This window comes from Capra hircus, chromosome 2 (assembly GCF_001704415.2).
Source record: "Capra hircus breed San Clemente chromosome 2, ASM170441v1, whole genome shotgun sequence".
Taxonomy (NCBI): domain Eukaryota; kingdom Metazoa; phylum Chordata; class Mammalia; order Artiodactyla; family Bovidae; genus Capra; species Capra hircus.
Window position 1 is genome coordinate 74,274,555 of NC_030809.1, and position 22,113 is coordinate 74,296,667.

Sequence of the window (22,113 nt, forward strand, 5' to 3'; positions counted from 1 at the left end):
CCATAAAGGAACATATAACATTAAATATATGATTGGATTTTAGATAGGTAATTCATATTTTAAAGTGGAAAATAAAATTCTTTACATTCTTACGGGGAAACAATGGAAATAGTGACAGACTTTATTTTCTTGGGCTCCAAAATCACTGCAAATGGTGACTGCAGCCATGAAATTAAAAGACGCTTGCCCCTTGGAAGAAAAACTATGACCAACTTAGACAGCATATTAAAAAGTAGAGACATTACTTTGCCAACAAAGGTCTGTCTAGTCAAAACTATGGTTTTTCCAGTAGTCATGTATGGATGTGAGAGTTGGACCACAAAGAAGGCTGAGCACTGAAAGACTGATCCTTTTGAACTGTGGTGTTGGAGAAGACTCTTGAGAGTCCCTTGAACTGCAAGGAGATCCAACCAGTCAATCCTAAAGGAAATCAGTCCTGAATATTCATTGGAAGGACTGATGCTGAAGCTGAAGCTCCAGTATTTTTGCCACCTGATGCAAAGAGCCAACTCATTAGAAAAGACCCTGATGCGGGGAAAGATTGAAGGCAGGAGGAGAAGGGGATGACAGAGGATGAGATGGTTGGATGGCATCTGATTCAATGGACGTGAGTTTGAGCAAGCTCCGGGAGATGGTGAAGGACAGGGAAGCCTGGTGTGCTGCAGTCCATGGGGTCACAAAGAGTTGGATATGACTGAGCAACTGAACAACAACAACATTACTTTCTTAATTCTAAATTCTGTGATACTTCATTCCAAACACTGCTATACATTAATTATACACAGGAGGGCTTTTTTTCTTAAAGATTAAAAAAGTTGTTTTTACCCAACATCAGTTTTATTCTGGATAACATTGATTTCTTCAGGACTCAGCTCCGGGATCCACTTCTCTATTTCTTCAGTCCAAGGGTACCTCAGAGATGAAGGGACCACTACTAAAACAGGCCATTCCTCCTTATAGAAGTAAGCGATGCCAATTGCCTGAACTGTCTTTCCTAAACCCATCTAAATTAGAAACAAATAAATAATGTACGTGATTAAACAAATTTATTCAGCAAATTACTAAAAGTTTTCCAAGAGCAGTTATATATACTAGGTACCATTTCAAAGTTTTAAGGCATAACATTCAAGTACAGAGTCAAAAGTTTTCGAAGTTGAAACAAGATCCAGATGAAGATAAATTTTTTCTATCTTGTATTTTAACAACAAATTGAGGATAAGTTAGGCAGGACATGGGAACAGGTTAAGGCAACTTAGGAATGGACCCACATGCATACACACATACACAAAGCACAACCTACACATTTTATTAAAGAATTAAGTAATTTGACATCTTAATATTCTATACCGCCTTCCAAGAAATAGCACAAAACCCAACCTTTAGCTCTACATAGTCGAATTTAAGATTAACCTAATGGTAAATTCTAGCTCTAAGAGAAAAGAACAAGCTTTTACAAAACTTACTTTTGTAAATCTGAACCAAAGAATGATTATGTACCATTAGATATGTTTCCTAGTCCTTGAAGCCTTCCAATCCTCACAGCTGAAACCTACTTAAATTAGGTTCTGGGACCAATTTAGTTCCAAGGCAGTAGAGATGTAAGATTTGAGAGATTCTTTAAATCTCTTAACAATTTAAGAGATTTAAGAATCATCACCTGGCTTGGGATCATTAGTGTTGCTTCTTTCCTGCAACAACTCTGATCACTGGTACAGTTCCAGGAACTGAATCATGGCCTTATTTTGTGTGTGTGGACCACACCACAAATCTGGGCCATAGTTGCGAGTTCCTGATTTTGCTTTCTTTCAAGGTTTCATAACTCATTTTGTTAATCTCAGTTTCTCTAGAAATAGGGCTCCCTTTTCTTCCGCAATATCCTAGGGAATAGGATTCTTTCTTTGGGACTCAGATTCTACCACCAGGTCCTTACATTTTGCTTGCTGCTAAATTTACATAGTATCAATGAGCTGCCTACCTGGACTTTGGTGCATTTCACTTAGTGTGACTAACAGTGTTCTGTGTTGGCCTGCCAGGCATCAAATGATTAAACAGTGTTTAAAATTTCCTAACATTGTCTGCTCCTGAGGTCAAGGATGTAGGTCTCCCCAGATACTATAAAATGTAGAGGAAAATAGGCAGGACATTCTGAGATAAACAGGAACAATATTTTTTTTCAACATATCTCCTGGAATAATGGAAACAAAGGCAAAAATAAACAAACAAGACCTAACTAAACTTCAGTTTTTGCACAGCAAAGGAAACCATAAACAAGAAGAAAAGACAATCTACAGAATGGGAGAAAACAGTTGCAAACAATATGACTGACAAGGGACTCATTTCCAACATACACAAAAACAACTCATAAGTTTCAATATCAAAAAGACAAACAATCCAGTCAAAAAGTGAATAGAAGATCTAAATAGACATGTCTCCAAGGAAGACATACAGATGGCCAACAGACATGAAAAGATGTTCAACATCACTAATATTAGAAAAATGCAAATCAAAACTGCAATGAGGTATCACCTCACACTATTCAGAATGGCCATCATGAAAAAGTCTAAAGTAATAAATGCCGGAGAGGGTGTGGAGGAAAAAGGAACCCTTCTACTGGTAGGAAAACAAATTGGTATAGCCACTATGGAAAAGAGTATGGAGGTTTCTTACAAAGCTAAAAACAGAGTAACCATATAACCCAGTAATATCACTCCTGGGCATATATCTGGAGAAAACTGCTTTGAAAATATTAAACCCCAGTGTTTACAGCAGCACTAAACCCAATTAAAAATCAAATCAGTCGCCTTTCCTTGGAGAGCAAAGAAAAGTCATGTCTTAATATATATCAGTAAACAGGCATTGTGATTTAAATGAAAAGTTTTCCTTGAGTTTTGTAGCTTGAGCGGGAAATTTCAGAATCTGATTAACTTGGAATCACTGAAAAGAACACATTTCTCAATCTGCATAACTGATCAGGTATCTGAATTATCTGAAGATAATACCCTATCCTGGTTGGACAATTCACCTAAAAAAATGAGACTCCAGTCTGTTTTTATCTAGTTATCTTTCATGGAAACAACCCTAAATTCATCATCTCTTTGTTAAAGATCATGTAGTTAAATGAATAATGGTGATTTCTAGAAACTAGAAAGATTTACCTATATAAAGTAAAGCAAGCAAAGCAATCAGTTGTTAATATTATTAAGTATTTATTTTTTAGGTACTTGCTGTTGGTTGTTCCTTTTTTGGGAACCATCAGTACAAGATAGTTTAACAGGACAAATTCAAACAAAACATGATTCCAAATTAAAAAATAAAAGTATATTAATGTAGTCTCATGTTCCCATTAAGGAAAGAAATGATCCATAGCAGAGAATAGCTGTGTTTTAGATAAAATTTATCAAAAGGAAAATAACTATGAAACTATTTTTATCAGAAAAATAAACTTTCAAATTATGTACTTAGGTTTCAATATTTTGCAAATAAGTTTAAATAGCTTAACATTCAGTTATAAAAAGCAATAACACACTTCAAGTAATTTAAGCATAAAGAAGTAACCCCATTCAAAAGGTGGTTCAAAGCTCTTGGCTTTAACTACCATAGAATTTGTTAAAGTAGAATAATATAGCGTTTCAGAACAATTAAGCCTAAATCACCTATTTGGAACAAAATCCTTGACTCAATACAGTTGTTTAGATAACTACATAGGAAGAATTATATGAAGAATATACTAACTTCAAGAGAATATTTTATCAATATTTTCAAAATAATCAATCACTGTTATACTGGGGAGAACAATTTTACGTTTTCTAAATGTCTTTTTTCATAAAATTATTAAGGTCAATTAAATAACAATGGTCCTAACATCCTAATGTCTGTTTCTTTTTTTTTTTTCATTATGATAGCTTTTAGATAGCAATTGTATACAGAAGATGCCTGGTGATTGAAAATTTTTTGAAACACAATATTTTGCTGATTTTTACAAGTTATAAGCAGCTTGTAGCTTTTAGGGTTGAGATGTGGATTGTTTTTAGAATAGGTGGTCTATTTGTTCTAGAAGATACCCCTTTGGAGGACCCTTTTAGGTGTGCAGATTTAAGATTTTAATGAAGAACTGAATTAAAGAAATCCACATAGAAAAATGTGAGACTGAAATCCTGTGTTGTATTATTTATTATTGCTAAGGAAGTGTATGTTTTAGCAGAACTATTTAAATATTCTTAATTTTCTCTCCTACATAGAGGTTTAGATGATATATCTGAAAATTATTGTTTATTCTTAGACAAGTGAGAGTGACGGTGTGTGTGTGTGTATTTATTCATGGGCTGTCTCACAGGGGACCGGGAGCAGGAAACAGACCACAGGAATATGGACATGCAGGCCTGATCTTTACTCAGGAATGAAGAGGCTACACTTTGGTAACTGTGCTGTCACACTTTCCTCATGGGCAGGCTCTTCCTCATGAATGGAAGCAAGATTTTCCCTGAAGGAATACACTAGGATCACGTGAGGCTGGAAAGGAAGTGGGCCTTAGAGAGCAGCTTCAGTCGCTAGGTTGTATCCGACTCTTTGTGACCCCATGGACTGTAGCACAGTGGGTACCTCTGTCCTCCACTATCTCCTGGAGTTTGCTCAAATTCTTGTCCATACAGTCAGTGATGCTACCTAACCATCTCATCGTCTGCCACCCCCTTCTCCTTTTGCCTTCACTCTTTCCCAGCATCAAAGTCTTTTCCAATGAGTCAGCTTTTCCCATCAGGTCAGTAGGACAGGGCGAAAAAACTTCTCTCTCTAAAGACAAGAGAGTGAGTTGAGGATGAACCATGTAAGTTGAACTCAAGTTGGCTTTACTCGAAAGCACAGCTCACTGAGGCCCACAAGGGGGGCAGCAAAAAGTGATGCCGTGAGAAGGCTCTGCAGTGGACAGAAAGCCTGGATCTGAGCAAATGTGCTTTACAGGTCTACAAGTGAAAGCCACTCAGTCGTGTCCGACATTTTGCAGCCCCACAGACTATACAGTCCATGAAATTCTCCAGGCCAGAATACTGGAATGGTAGCCTTTCCCTTTTCCAGGGAATCTTCCCAACCCAGGTGTTGAACCCGAGTCTCCCACATTGTAGGTGGATACTTTACCAGCTGAGCCACAAGAGAAGTCCAAGAATACTGGAATGGTGGCCTAGCCCTTCTCCAGGGGATCTTCCTGACCCAGGAATCGAACCAGGGTCTCCTGCATTGCAAGCAGATTGTTTACCAACTGAGCTATCAGGGAATACCCTTAAATGTACTTTAAGGACACCATTTCTGGTGTTAGTAGTTAATTGCTACAGCCTTAAAACTGAAGATTTACTCTAATCAAGTCTCTGCTGCTGTTGCTGCTAAGTCGCTTCAGTCGTGTCTGATTCAGTGTGACCCCATAGATGGCAGCCCACCAGGCTCCCCCGTCCCTGGGATTCTCCAGGCAAGAACACTGGAGTGGGTTGCCATTTCCTTCTCCAATGCATGAAAGTGAAAAGTGAAAGTGAAGTCACTCAGTCGTGTCCGACCCTCAGCGACCCCCTGGACTGCAGCCTACCAGGTTCCTCCGTCCATGGGATTTTCCAGGCAAGAGTACTGGAGTGGGTTGCCAAATCAAGTCTCTAGCAAAGTTTTATTAGAAGTCACAACTTTAGAAATGGGATAAAGTATCTATCAACAGATAAATCTTAGTGAAGGGGATAAGGATGTTCTTCGTACTATTCACATCCCTGTAAAGTTGAAATAATTTTCAAATAAAAGCTAGAAAAAAAGTGAATGCTCTACAACCTATTATCAGTTGTTCTGGTTGGAAGAACAAGAGTACACTCTTATTTTTTCAATTTTTTTATTTGAAATATAATTGCTTTACAATGTTGTGTTAGATTCTGCTGTACAATGAAGTGAATCAACTATATATATATATATATATATACACACACACACACATATATTTTCTCCCTCTGAAAGTCCCTTCCCATCCCACCTTCTTCCCACCCCATCTAGGTCACCACAGAGCACCAAGCTGAGCTCACTGTGCCATACAGCACCTTCCCACTAGCTATCTGTTTCATGCATGGCAGTGTCTATATGTCAACGGTACTCTCTGACTTTGTCCCACTCTACCTGCCCCACCCGCCACGTCCACATTTCCATTCTCTATGTCTGTGGCACTATTTCTGGAGGGCTGTCCTATATTTTAAAAGAAGTGGTCAAGAAGAAATGATACTAACCTATTCTCAGTTCAGTTCAGTCACTCAGTCATGTCAGATTCTTTGTGACCCCATAAATTGCAGCACACCAGGCCTCCCTGTCCATCACCAACTCCTGGAGTTCACTCAGACTCACGTCCATTGAGTCAGTGATGCCATTCAGCCATCTCATCCTCTGTCATCCCCTTCTCCTCCTGCCCTCAATCCTTCCCAGCATCGCAGTGTTATTTTTTTTTAGGTTTTTATTTTTTAAATTTTAAAATCTTTAATTCTTACATGCGTTCCCAAACATGAACCCCCCTCCCACCTCCCTCCCCATACCAGTCGTTTTCAATGAGTCAAATCTTTGTATGAGGTGGCCAAAGTACTGGAGTTTCAGCTTTAGCATTGTTCCTTCCAAAGAACACCCAGGACTGATCTTTAGAATGGACTGGTTGGATCTCCTTGCAGTCCAAGGGACTCTCAAGAGTCTTCTCCAACACAACAGTTCAAAAGCATCAATTCTTCGCGCTCAGCTTTCTTCACAGTCCAACTCTCACATCCATACATGACCACTGGGAACACCATAGCCTTGACTAGATTGACCTTTGTTGGCAAAGTAATGTGTCTGTTTTTCAATATGCTATCCAGGTTGGTCACAATTTTTCTTTCACGGAGCAAGTGTCTTTTAATTTCATGGCTGCAGTCATGCAGCTATTTGGAACCAGTCTGTTGTTCTATGTCCAGTTCTAACTGTTGCTTCCTGACCTGCATATATGTTTCAGAATTTTCCAGTTTATTGTGATCTTATTCTAGACAGTACTGAAAGAAGAAAACTTTCTAAATTCTCTTCAGATTATTTTAAAAATTCAGCATAACATGGATACTAAAACATTAAATGCAACACAAAGATAATCAAAGATCAATTTCACATGTGTGCATTGGTGTAAACATTTGAAGTAGACTAAGAATACAGATTTAGGTCATACCTGAATGGTCTAGTGGTTTTCTCTACTTTCTTCAATTTAAGTCTAAATTTGGCAATAAGGAGTTCATGATCTGAGCCACAGTCAGCTTCCGGTCTTGTTTTTGCTGACTGTATAGTAATGCTCAAAATTCTCCAAGCCAGGCTTCACCAATACATGAACCGTGAACTTCCAGATGTTCAAGCTGGTTTCAGAAAAGGCAGAGGAACCAGAGAGCAAATTGCCAACATCCACTGGATCATCAGAAAAGCAAGAGAGTTCCAGAAAAACATCTATTTCTGCTTTATTGACTATGCCAAAGCCTTTGACTGTGTGGCTCACAATAAACTGGAAAATTCTGAAAGAGATGGGAATACCAGACCACCTGACCTGCCTCTTGAGAGGCCTATATGCAGGTCAGGAAGCAATAGTTAGAACTGGACATGGAACAACAGACTGGTTCCAAATAGGAAAAGGAGTATGTCAAGGCTGTATATTGTCACCCTGCTTATTTAACTTATATGCAGAGTACATCATGAGAAACGCTGGGCTGGAAGAAGCACAAGCCGGACTCAAGATTCCTGGGAGAAATATCAATAACCTCAGATATGCAGATGACACCACCCTTATGGCAGAAAGTAAAGAGGAACTAAAAGGCCTCTTGATGAAAGTGAAAGAGGAGCGTGAAAAAGTTGGCTTAAAGCTCAACATTCAGAAAATGAAGATCATGGCATCTGGTCCCATCACTTGATGGGAAATAGATGGGGAAATAGTGGAAACAGTGACAGACTTTATTTTGGGGGGCTCCAAAATCACTGCAGATGGTGACTGCAGCCATAAAATTAAAAGATGCTTACTCCTTGGAAAAAAAGTTATGACTAACCTAGATAGCATATTGAAAAGCAGAGATATTACTTTGCCAACAAAGGTCCGTTTAGTCAAGGCTATGGTTTTTCCAGTGGTCATGTATGGATGTGAGAGTTGGACTGTGAAGAAAGCTGAGCACCAAAGAATTGATGCTTTTGAACTGTGATGTTGGGGAAGACTTCTGAGAGTCCCTTGAACTGCAAGGAAATCCAACCAGTACATTCTGAAGGAGATCAACCCTGGGTGTTCTTTGAAAGGAATGATGCTAAAGCTGAAATTCCAGTACTTTGGCCACCTCATGCAAAGAGTTGACTCATTGGAAAAGACTGTGATGCTGGGAGGGATTGAGGGCAGGAGGAGAAGGGGTCGACAGTGGATGAGATGGCTGGATAGCATCACCCACTCAATGGACATGAGTTTGAGTGAACTCCAGGAGTTGGGGATGGACAGGGAGGCCTGGCGTGCTGCGATTCATGGGTTCGCAAAGAGTCGGACACAACTGAGTTACTGAACTGAACTGAAGAATACAGAATTCAGTAGACCAGTAATAGAATAACATGACCAAGAGGACTTTAAGTCCGGGAATAAAAAATCTTTTTGGTGTAAGAAATTCAGCTACTATAATTCACTTTAATAGATCAAAGGGAAAATGTCACATGTAATCTTTAGATGCTGAAAGTGAAAGTGAAGTCGCTCAGTCGTGTTCGACTCTTTGCAACCCGTGGACTGTAGCCCACCAAGCTCCTCCGTCCATGGGATTCTCCAGGCAAAAATACTGGAGTGGGTTGCCATTTCCTTCTCCATTAGATGCTGAAGAGGCAACTAAAAATGTGCCTTTTAATTCTTGATAAAGCTCTTTTTTTATTAACTGTTAATAAAAGGAAAATCTCTTCACATTAAAAAAAGTACATATCTCAACCAAAAAGGTGTATCATGTTTAAAGGAGAAAGAACATTCCCATTTGTATCAGAAACAGGAAAAGAAAGTGAGAGCTATAAATATTAGAACAGATGGGCAAAAAGTGTATTAGCTACAAATGATGTGATATGTACACAGAAATCAAAAGAATCAACAGAAAAGTTATTACTACTATTGGTAGTAATACCTAAGTATTATCCAGAGAATTTTGGTAAATAGCTTCTTCCAAAATACAACAAAAAAGTCTGGTCCTTTGGAAAGAATATTCAAAACAAAGCAATGAAATAGAGGAGAATGTAGGAACAGGACAAATATGTGTAGGAATTGAGGAGATAATAAAGGCAGAATTTTGAAAAAAGTGATTTATTCAATTAATGATTTTAGGAAAATTGGCAAATTAAAAAAATCTGAATATGCCCCAAATTATGCCTAATATAAACTTTATTTTCAGCTGAAGGCAATTAAGAAGTATTAAATGCAGAAAATGCTTCCTCCTTTTCACCTAAAGGCAGGAAATAAATTCTCCTTCTGGTCACAGACTCTTATCACTCCAGGAAGGAACCAGACGAATCTACAAACAAACCTCATTAAACTAACCCTTATCTTCCTAGTTTTATTTTCACCATATACCACCCTGAACTGTGGTGTTGGAGAAGACTCTTGAGAGTCCCTTGGACTGCAAGGAGATCCTACCAGTCCATTCTGAAGGAGATCAGCCCTGGGATTTCTTTGGAGGGAATGATGCTGAAGCTGAAACTCCAGTACTTTGGCCACCTCATGCGAAGAGTTGACTCATTGGAAAAGACTCTGATGCTGGGAGGGATTGGGGGCAGGAGGAGAAGGGGAAGACAGAGGATGAGATGGCTGGATGGCATCACTGACTTGGTGGACGTGAGTCTGAGTGAACTCCGGGAGTTGGTGATGGACAGGGAGGCCTGGCGTGCTGCGATTCATGGGGTCGCAAAGAGTCGGACACGACTGAGTGACTGAACTGAACTGAACTGACCACCCCTAGCCCAAACCCTGTTGCCTTGTCAATTTTTCACAAATTGACTGTTTCATTGTCTAAAAGGTATATCAATTTCCTGTTCTGGTCACTTCAATTCCTCGTTTTCTTGTGATGACTCTCAAGTACATGAAAAAATTCAACATAATTTGCATACATTCCTGTTATCCAATCTATCTTGGTCAGTTTAGTTTTCAGACCCAGCCAGGGATCCTAAGAGAGTCAAGGAAAACTCTTCATTTCTCTGCACTAACCACTTGGAAATGTAATAAAAGTAGGTCTTTGCCTCACTCCTCACTAGAAGACAATTTCCAGAAAGATCAAATATTTATGTACTAAGAAGGAACAAGGAAAGGTAATAGAAAAATATGTGTAGAAATAAAAACAGAGTAGACATTTTAATTCACTATACCAAATCCAAAAACCATAAAGGAAAATACAAAGAGAACTACATGGAAACAAAACAACAACAACAAAATGTAATACAAATATGACAAAAGGCCAAGTTCCTCAATTTATGAAAAGCTTCTATCAAAGGGGGAAAGAAAAAAAAAAGAGAGACAAACAACCCAATGGAGAAAAGAACTGAATGACCAACTTATATATGTTAAGTACACTTAACAATCATCAATAAATGCCCAAGGTCACTCATACTTAGGGATGAAGAAACTAAAGTCTTGAGAACCCATTTTTTCACCTATAGAACAAGATGAACAAAAACTAGAGATATGATAACAGTGTTGGAAATTGTACGAAGAAATCTGCACTTATACACTGTGTGGATCTAAAATAGTGCTGGGACCATCCAGCAAGTACAATAATTTCATTTTATCCAGGGATATGCTTGCATAGTACACAAAATCATTAAAGAAGAGATTGGTTAGAGAAATTATGGTATCTCCATATAATGAGACCTTAGGTAATATTCTTATATGCAAAGCCTGGAAAGCCATAGGATACAAATATTGTACTGAAAGAAAAATAGTATGGTGAATATAATCCAGTTAGTACTAAGAAAGGAGAGAGAGAGAAAGAGAGAAGAGAAGACAGAGGGGGGAAGAAATGAAAGAGGAAAGAAAAGAAGAAGGAAGGACAGGAACTATTAATAGCGTAACCATTGGAGGGAGGACCTGCCAGGGTAGGACTGGAAGGAAAATACTTACTTTGAGCTTGTATTAAGTCTTCTATGCAGTCTTATTCCCTTGAATAAATATTACTTGGAGGGGGCAGTAAAGAAGAGACAGAAAAGTTCTTTTAAAAACACACAAGAGTGGGAAGGAGTCAAGATGGCAGAATAGGAGGACATGGAATTTGTCTTTCCTCTTAAGTATATCAAGAATACATCTATACATGGAACAACTGCAGAGGGAGAAATACTCCAAAACTCATTCTAGGAGGTCACCATCACCTGGATACCAAAACCAAACAATGATATCACACAAAAAGAAAATTACAGACCAATACTACATTTGAACACAGATGCAAAAATCCTCAACAAAATACCAGCAAACAGAATCCAACAACACATTAAAAGGATCATATACCATGATCAAGTAGGGTTTATCTCAGGAATGCAAGGATTCTTCAATATATACAAATGAATCAATGTGATATATTAACAAATTAAAGAATAAAATTCAAATGATCTTCTCAATATATACAGAAAAAGCTTTTGGCAAAATTCAATACCCATTTATTATAAAAACTGCAGAAAGCAGGCACAGCAGGAACCTACTTCAACATAATAAAGGCCTTATATAACACGTCTAGAGCAAATATCATTCCCAGTAGTGAAAAAGTGAAAGCATTTACTCAAAGATCAGGGAAAAGACAAGCATTCCCACTCTTTGCCACTCTTACTCAACATAATTTTGAAAGTCCTATCCACAGCAATCAGAGAAGAAGAAATAAAAGGAAAACAAACTCAAAAGGAAGTAAAACTGTCACTGTACAGATGACATAATAGTATAAAAAGAAAATCCTAAAGATGCCACCAAAAAGCTACTAGAGCTAATCAATGAATCTGATAAAGTTGCAGGATACAAAATTAATGTACTTCTATACACTAACAACAAAAGATCAGAAAGACAAATTAAGGAAACAATTTACCATGGCAACAAAAGGAATAAAACTACCTAAGGAGGCAAAAGACTTGTACTCAGAAAACTATGAAACACTGATGAAAGCAATCAAAGATGACACCAAGAGACAGAGAGATATATCATGTGCTTAGATGGAAAGAATCAATATTGTGAAAAATGACTATACTACCCAAAGCAATCTACAGGCTCAATGAAATCCCTAGCAAATTAGCAATGACACTTTTCCCAGAACTAGAACAAAAAATTGTACAATGTGTATGGAAACAGGAAAGAACTTGAATAGCCAAAGCAAAATCTTTGCTTTCTAATCTTGAGAAAGCAAAATGAAACTGGAGGAATAAAGATTCCTGACTTCAGAATGTACTATAAAGCTATGGTAATTAAGACTATGGTACTAGCACAAAAACATAAATATAGATTAATGGAAAACAATGGAAAGCCCAGACATAAACCCACACACCTATGGGGACTTCATCTATGACAAAGGAGGCAAGAATATACAGTGAATAAAAGACAGTCTCTTCAGTAAGTGGTGCTGGAAAAACTGAACAGCTTCATGTAAAAGAATGAAACTAAAACACTCCCTAACACCATGCATAAAAATAAACTCAAATGTATTAAAAACCTAAATGTAAGGTGAGACAATATAAAACTCTTAGAGGAAAACTTAGAACACTCTTTCACATACATCATAGCAAGATATTTTTTGACCCATCTCCCAGAGTAATAAAAATAAAAATAAACAAATGGGACCCAATTAAAGTTAAAAGCTTTTGCTCAGCAAAGGAAACCATAAACAAAGCAAAAAGACAACCCTCAGAATGGGAGAAAATGTTTGCAAACAAAGCAACAGACAAAGGATTAATTTTCAAAATATACAAATAGCTCATGAGGCCCAGTATCAAAAGAAAAAAAAAATCAAAAAATGGGAAAAAGATCTAAATAGGTATCTCTCCAAAAACATACAGCTGGCCAAGGGGCACATGAACAGATGCTTAACATCATTAATCATTCAGTTCAGTTCAGTCCAGTCGCTCAGTCGTGTCCGACTCTGAGACCCCATAAATCACAGCACGCCAGGCCTCCCTGTCCATCACCAACTCCCGGAGTTCACTCAGACTCACGTCCATCGAGTCATTAGAAATGCAAAACAAAATTCCACTGGGGTATCACCTCACAGTGATCAGAATGGCCATCATCAAAAATCTGCTAACAATAAATGCTGGAGAGGGTGTGGATAAAAGGGAATCTTCTTACACTGTTGGTGGGAATGTAAATTAATATCAACACTATGGAAAACAGCATGGAGGTTCCTTTAAAACCCCAAAATAAAACTACCATAGGACCCCAGCAGTCCCACCTCTGGGCTTTCATCCAGAGAAAGCTCTAATCCACCACAATATTCATTGCAGCACTACTTTCTTTTTTTTTTTTTTTTTTAAATTTTTTATTTATTTATTTATTTATTTTTAAATTTTAAAATCTTAAATTCTTACATGCGTTCCCAAACATGAACCCCCCTCCCACCTCCCTCCCCACAACATCTCTCTGGGTCATCCCCATGCACCTGCCCCAAGCAAGCTGCACCCTACGTCAGACATGGACTGGCGATTCAATTCTTACATGACAGTATACATGTTAGAATTCCCATTCTCCCAAATCGTCCCACCCTCTCCCTCTCCCTCTGAGTCCAAAAGTCCGTTATACACATCTGTGTCTTGCATACAGGGTCGTCATTGCCATCTTCCTAAATTCCATATATATGTGTTAGTATACTGTATTGGTGTTTTTCTTTCTGGCTTACTTCACTCTGTATAATTGGCTCCAGTTGCATCCATCTCATCAGAACTGATTCAAATAATAGCCAGGACATGGAAACAACCTAGATGTCCATCAGCAGATGAATGGATAAGAAAGCTGTGGTACATATACACAATGGAGTATTACTCAGCCGTTAAAAAGAATTCATTTGAATCAGTGCAGCACTACTTTCAATAGCCAGCACATGGGAGCAATCAACATCTAACAACAGAGGAATGGATTAAGAAGATGTGTACACATGTACAATGGAATATTACCCAGCCATAAGGAGGAAGAAAACTCTGTCATTTGCAGAGACACGCATGACCCTAGACACTGACATGCACAGTGAAGTAAATCAGAAATAGAAAAACAAGTATCACACAGTAATATAGAAATGGGGAATCTAGAAAAGTGGTATAGATGATCTTATTCACAAAGCAGAAACAGAGGCACAATGTACATACAAAATGTATGTATACCAAGGGAGACGGATAGAGTGGAATGAATTGGGAGACTGGGATTAATAAATATATATACTACATGTATAAAACAGATAGCTAGTAAGAACTTCCTATATAGCACAGGGAACTTCACTCAGAACTCTATGGTGACTCAAATGGGCAGGAAATCCAAAAAAGAGGGGATATCTATATCTATAAACATATATACATATATATTGACACAGAAGTGTAAAGCAACCATATTCCAATTTTTAAAAAAGTAAATTAAAAAATATGCAAAAGACCACTTGCGAAGTAGCAAATTTCTGAGTATTGGTGTTGTTTATGCCAACATCCGGGCATCTACTATGACTTTCTAAAAAAGTCACAGTATACTGAAGTACTGTAACTTTTAGCTGGAGTGGTGGGGTGGTGAAGGAGGGAAAGAGGGAGAGAAAAGGAAAGGGTAGAACGGGAGAGGAACGAGGAAAGGGAGAGATGTGAACTGAACACATGGATTTAAGTGCAGAATGAAAAGTCCTTTTCCGAAAGAAATACTGGTTAAACCCACACTCAGGGAAAAACGAAGAAGCAAAATGAAGAAGTCCAGGGTGGCTTGTTTCATCCTATTTCTGCTGATGATTATTAGGTCTAGACTCAAGGTAAGTCACTTTTCCTTAATATGCTGGGATTTTCAATATGTAACAGTGTGGCGGCTATGTATTATAACACTCATTTCAAAAAAATAAGTGGGAAAATGTACAAGGAATAATTGATGTTTCCTGGGGAAAAAACAATTTAGGTAAATAAAAAAAACAATCATGATGTTTTGAACTGCAAAACAGAATGAAAAACAATTAACATAGAATATAACATTTTAGAAGAATTTCAAGTTATAGTTGTATTCTGGGAAGCAATCTGTTCATACCATATTCAAAACCTTCACCACTGCAAAATAAGCCTCTTTGAAATAAGGATTATTTTGAGCTGTATTTTTGAGAAATGGCACACACAGGAGAAGCTTTGAAGTTGAAGTAAAAGCTACCCTTTTGAAAGGAAAATCTACATTTATAAAAGAGATCTCTATTTTTAAGGTATCTCCCTCTTAATATCTAGAATAGAGGGATCACTCTAAAATTACGACACTCTTAGCAATGGAGAAGGCACCGACTGAAATCCGCATAAGAAATCCTACCCTTGTTAACCATGCTTTTCTTGGAAACTTCCTATAACCCCTCTTTGTCATCCCTGGCCCCTGTCATATTTCCTTTGTGTTTAGCTGAATGTGGTATTTAAGGTGGTGGCTTGACTCATTTAAAGAATTTTACTTATTTTCTAGGTATCTCCCTTATATATATGTTAATAGACTTGATCTTTGTTTTTCACTTGTCAATCTGTCTTTTATCACAGGGAGTCTCAACCAAGAATTGAAAAAGGTAGAAGAAAAATTATACTTCCTCTCCTACATTCATATTTAATCTTGAAATGATCACAAGACAGTAAAAATGAGATAACTTTAATGTAAAATCCTCACAAATATATGTATTGTCATTCAAACAGTAGTGAAAATGAAAGTGAAGTCACTCAGTCCTGTCCGACTCTTTGTGACCCCGTGGACTGTAGCCTACCAGGCTTCTCCATCCATGGGATTCTCCAGCCCAAGGTAAAATATGTATTACTGAAAGAGCAGCTGTGAAGAGATACCCCACGTCCAAGGTAAGAGAAACCCAAGTAAGACAGTAGGTGATGCGAGAGGGCATCAGAGGGCAGACACACTGAAATCATAAAAACAGAAAACTAGTCAATCTGATCACATGGACCACAGCCTTGTCTAACACAATGAAACTAAGCCATGCCGTGTGGGGCCACCCAAGATGGGTGGGTCAGAGTGGAGAGGTCTGAAAGAATGTGGTCCCCTGAGAAGGGAATGGCAAACCACTTCAGTATTCTTGCCTTGAGAACCCCAAGAACAGTATGAAAAGGCAAAATAATAGGATACAGAAAGAGGAACTCCCCAGGTCGGTAGGTGTCCAATATGCTACTGGAGATCAGTGGAGAAATAACTCCAGAAAGAATGAAGGGATGGGGCCAAAGCAAAAACAATACCCAGTTGTGGATGTGACTGGTGATAGAAGCAAGGTCTGATGCTATAAAGAGCAATATTGCATAGGAGCCTGGAATGTTAGGTCCATGAATCAAGGCAAATTGGAAGTGGTTAAATAGGAGATGGCAAGAGTGAATGTCGACATTCTAGGAATCAGTGAACTAAAATGGACTGGAAAGCATGAATTTAACTCAGATGACCATTATATCTACTACTGCGGGCAGGAATCCCTTAGAAGAAAAGGAGTAGCCATCATGGTCAACAAAAGAGTTCAAAATGCAGTACTTGGATGCAATCTCAAAAACAACGGAATGATCTCTGTTCGTTTCCAAGGCAATAACACAGTAATCCAAGTCTATGCCCCAACCAGTAACGCTTAAGAAGCTGAAGTTGAACGGTTTTATGAAGACATACAAGACCTTTTAGACGAACACCCAAAAAAGATGTCCTTTTCATTATAGGGGACTGGAATGCAAAAGTAGGAAGTCAGGAAACACCTGGAGTAACAGGAAAATTTGGCCTTGGAATATGAAATGAAGCAGGGCAAAGGCTAATAGAGTTTTGCCAAGAAAATGCACTGGTCATAGCAAACACCCTCTTCCAACAACACAAGAGAAGACTCTACACATGGACATCACCAGATGGTCAACACCGAAATCAGATTGATTATATTCTTTGCAGCCAAAGATGGAGAAGCTCTATACAGTCAACAAAAACAAGACCAGGAGCTGACTGTGGCTCAGATCATGAACTCCTTATTGCCAAATTCAGACTTAAATTGAAGCAAGTAGGGAAAACCACTAGACCATTCAAGTATGACCTAAATCAACTTATGATTATATAGTGGAAGTGAGAAATAGATTTAAAGGACTAGATCTGGTAGACAGAGTCCCTGATGAACTATGGACTGAGGTTCCTGACATTGTACAGGAGACAGGGATCAAGACCATCCCCATGGAAAAGAAATGCAAAAAAGCAAAATGGCTGTTTAAGGAGGCCTTACAAATAGCTGTGAAAAGAAGAGAAGTGAAAAGCAAAGGAGAAAAGGAAAGATATAAGCATCTGAATGTAGAGTTCCAAAGAATAGGAAGGAAAGATAAGAAAGACTTCCTCAGCGATCAGTGCAAAGAAATAGAGGAAAACAACAAAATGGCAAACACTAGAGATCTCTTCAAGAAAATTAGAGATACTAAGAGAATATTTCATGCAAAGATGGGCTCGACAAAGGACAGAAATGGTAGGGACCTAACAGAAGCAGAAGATATTAAGAAGAGGTGGAAGAATACACAGAAGAACTGTACAAAAAAGATTTTCATGACCCAGATAATCATGATGGTATGATCACTCACCTAGAGCCAGACATCCTGGAATGTGAAGTCAAGTGGGCCTTAGAAAGCATCACTACCAACAAAGCTAGTGGAGGTGATGGCATTCCAGTAGAGCTATTTCAAATCCTGAAAGAGGATGCTGTGAAAATGCTGCACTCAATATGCCAGCAAATTTGGAAAACTCAGCAGTGGCCACAGCACTGGAAAAGGTCAGTTTTCATTCCAATTCCAAAGAAAGGCAATGCAAAAGAATGCTCAAACTACCACACAGTTACACTCATCTCACATGCTAGTACAGTAATGCTCAAAAATCTCCAAGCCAGGCTTCAGCAGTACGTGAACCGTGAACTTCCAGATGTTCAAGCTGGTTTTATAAATGGCAGAGGAACCAGAGATCAAATTGCCGACATCCGCTGGATCATCAAAAAAGCAAGAGTTCCAGAAAATCATCTATTTCTGCTTTACTGACTACGCCAAAGCCTTTGACTGAGTGGATCACAATAAACTGTGGAAAATTCTGAAAGAGATGGGAATACCAGACCACCTGACCTGCCTCTTGAGAAACCCTTACGCACGTCAGGAAGCAATAGTTAGAACTGGACATGGAACAACAGATTGGTTCAAAATAGGAAAAGAAGTATGCCAAGGCTGTATATTGTCACCTTGCGTGTTTAACTTATATGGAGAGTATATCATGAGAAACACTGGGCTGGAAGAAGCACAAGCTGGAATCAAGATTGACGGGAGAAATTTCAATAAGCTCAGATATGCAGATGACACCACCCTTATGGCAGAAAGTAAAGAGGAACTAAAAAGCCTCTTGATGAAAGTGAAAGAGGAGAGTGAAAAAGTTGGCTTAAAGCTCAACATTCAGAAAACGAAGATCATGGCATCTGGTCCCATCACTTCATGGGAAATAGATGGGGAAACAGTGGAAACAGTGTCAGACTTTATTTTATGGGGCTCCAAAATCACTGCAGATGGTGACTGCAGCCATAAGATTAAAAGACGCTTACTCCTTGGAAGGAAAGTTATGACTAACCTAGATAGCATATTGAAAAGCAGAGACATTACTTTGCCAACAAAGGTCTGTCTAGTCAAGGCTATGATTTTTCCAGTGGTCATGTATGGATGTGAGAGTTGGACTGTGAAGAAAGCTGAGCACCGGAGAATTGATGCTTCTGAACTGTGATGTTGGAGAAGACTCTTGAGAGTCCCTTGGGCTGCAAGGAGATCCAACTAGTCCATTCTAAAGGAGATCAGTCCTGGGTGTTCTTTGGAAGGAACAATGCTAAAGCTGAAACTCCAGTACTTTGGCCACCTCATGTGAAGAGTTGACTCATTGGAAAAGACTCTGATGCTGGGAGGGATTGAGGGCAGGAGAAGGGGACGATAGAGGATGAGATGGCTGGATGGCATCACTGACTCAATGGACGTGAGTCTGAGTGAACTCCGGGAGTTGGTGATGGACAGGGAGGCCTGGAGTACTGCGATTCATGGGGTCGCAAAGAGTCCGATAAGACTGAGTGACTGAAATGAACTGAACTGAACCCAAAAGATCATGAAAGGATAATACAGGCTGGTAACACTAAGTAGTTCGGAAGTAGATGTTTTATATATTTTTCCTATTTTTAAAAAACCTGCTTTGTAAATCAAGCTTAGGTGAGCAAACGCTAATAAGGTTCTTTTCATTTTCCTCATATGTATTATAGGATTAGTGCGTTGGCAATTTCTTGAAAATGAGAGCTCAACACAACACAAAGAAAACAATTACAGATGCTTAGAATAAAAAGAAAGAAAAGAAAAGAAAAGGAGAAAGAGAAAAAGTGAACCAATCTTTTGTTAATGTTCTAGGTTCTTAAAATCTATTAAATGTATGAATGGTTTGTATACCAATTAAAACTTTAGACTTTGAGGCACCAAATTCCCAACCCTGACTTAAAAGAACTGGACTTCTAAAGTAAGGACCCCTAAAAGAAAAATAAGGAGCCCTAAAGTGATTCTCATATGGATGGCTCTCAGGCTGCGTTTTGAGATTAATTACTCTAAAGATTAAACGTTGGAGAGAAATATCAGAGTGCTTTTGCCTAATTTTTTTTGCCATATTCTTCTCAGAAAAAAAAAAAAAAGAGAGAGAGAAACCAAAATTAACACTTTCAGGACTTCCCTGGTGGGTCTAGTGGTGACATGGTTTCAGTTCTTGATCTGGGAAGATTCCACATGCCATGGAGCCACTAAGCCCGTGGACCACAACTATTGAGCCCATGAGCCCTAGAGCCTGTGCTCCACAACAAAGAGAACCCACCACAAGGAGAAGCCTGCTCACCACAGCTACAGAGTAGCCCCCGCTAGCCACAATTAGATAAAGCCCTCATGTAGCAACAAAGACCCAGTGCAGCCAAAATTAATCGTTTTTTTAAAATAAATACTTGCAGGATTTTATTCTTGAACTTCTTATTAATTTCTGGGGACTCTTGTTCCTTAACTGATTTTCGACTACATTTCTGAGGCAGTACAAACACAGTACTTTCTATTTCATCATAATATACTATACAGAGTAACTTTAAGATACACAGAATTTGGCTACTAACTTCACAATCTATTTAGATTAATCTATTAAATCTAGATAAACTAACAATTAAATAGAAAAAGATTAATTTGAGAAGTTTAATACAGGCTCTGAGAAGGAATCTAATTTGTGTATTAATTTAATTATTTCAGGTAAACAAAGCGCTATATTTAAGTCAATATAGACAAAACTTCACTGTCTTTAACAACTGGAGGAATAAATCAACTTACATCCCTAAAATTTACATTTGTAATGAACAGAGAAATAAAAGAGTGCATTAAAGAAAAAAAGTATGAAAAATACAAAAGTATGCATGTTCTATAATAATGCTGTGAATATTCTGATCACAAATGTAAATAATAGGGTCTTTCAAAAGTATATGAAAACAAAGACTAAGAAACAAAAGACAGACAGTGAATATTTACACTCGGCACACTGATTATTGCCAATAATGATCACAAATCAACTCAGCTAGATATCTGATAAAAGAAAAATTATTAAGTCCTTTGCCGGGGTAATGTAAATAATTACAGCATGGTGTTTTGTATCCTTTTTTATGTGGCAAGACTATAACTAATTTGAAGACAAAACATCAGAGTAAAGAACAAAGAACCTGATGTTGAAGTTCAGATAATATATTAAAATAATATTTTCTTCAATTTTATAATGGCATAGAAATCATGCTGGAAGTGAAGTAAATAAATAAGGTCACCACTTATTTCTGAGAAGGAAACTACTTTTGTTTTCAAGTAAGAAATTAATGTAAATCAATCAAAAGTTTCAGAAAAAAATTTTACAAGGTTATTAGAATGCCTTCAGTTGAACAAGTACTTGTATTTTATCTGTCAATTCTTGTGTTGACACATGACAATCACTTTACAACCATTAGATTGAACCTGAAATTTCAACCCAGGAATTTTTGAAGTAATTTAAGCAATATCAGATTCACTACTCAGATTCAGAACTGTCAGTTCAGTCAGTCAGTTCAGTCGCTCAGTTGTGTCCGACTCTTTGCGACCCCGTGAATCGCAGCACGCCAGGCCTCCCTGTCCATGAGCAACTCCCGGAGTTCACTCAGACTCACGTCCATCGAGTTGGTGATGCTTAAAAATGGGTCTTTATATGTATTACAAAGGAAGTCCACAGGAAGTCTTCATAAGATAAGATTTCACTCATTGGAAAAGACTGATGCTGGGAAAGCCTGAGGTCAGGAGAAGGGGGCAACAGAGGATGAGATGGTTGGATGGAATCACCAACTCAATGGACATGAGTTTGAGCAAACTCTGGGAGACAGTGAAGGACAGGGAAGCCTGGTGTGCTGCATGTCATGGGGTCACAAAGAGCTGGACATGACTTAGCAACTGAGCAACAACAACGAACAGGAAGGCTTTCTAAGATTTTTTTTTAAATTTTTTTAAAGAAAAGTAAGAATAATAAGTGGTTACATAAAATGAAAAGAAAACAAGCAAAAAGAAAACAAAATGCTACACACATCTTCTACCAGTTGCCAAAATGCCACTCATGACTGAAGACAGAGCCCTAAGGAGTGAGGTAGATAGCTTTCAAAGGTTAAAAAGTAAAGGATGATCACAAAAGCCTGAGGTTAGGCATTATTTGCTGGAAAGGAAACAAGAATATGAATCATATAAGGCTGCAAATATCAATCTGCCATTCTAAGAAAAAGACACAGGATGTTACCAAAAATAAAAATTGCAGTTTAAAGTGACTTAGGCAGTAAAGAAAAACTCAGGACTCTTAAGGAATAAGACAGAGAAAATGATGAATGTTTTGAAAACATTAAATACTGAAAA

General features: G+C 38.1%; 1 protein-coding gene across 2 annotated transcripts in view; it reads right to left on the reverse strand.

Moving 5' to 3' along the window:
• The window catches only part of ZRANB3 (zinc finger RANBP2-type containing 3), a 290,989-nt gene that overhangs the window by 128,751 nt on the left and 140,125 nt on the right, over positions 1-22,113 (reverse strand). The window contains exon 4 of one of the 2 annotated variants that reach the window (XM_005676192.3): positions 826-1,004. The exons of the other annotated variant lie outside the window; for it this stretch is intronic. Within the exon in view, the coding sequence (XP_005676249.3) occupies positions 826-1,004 (179 nt within the window). The remainder of the gene's footprint in view (positions 1-825; positions 1,005-22,113) is intronic. 2 annotated transcript variants of the gene reach the window in all.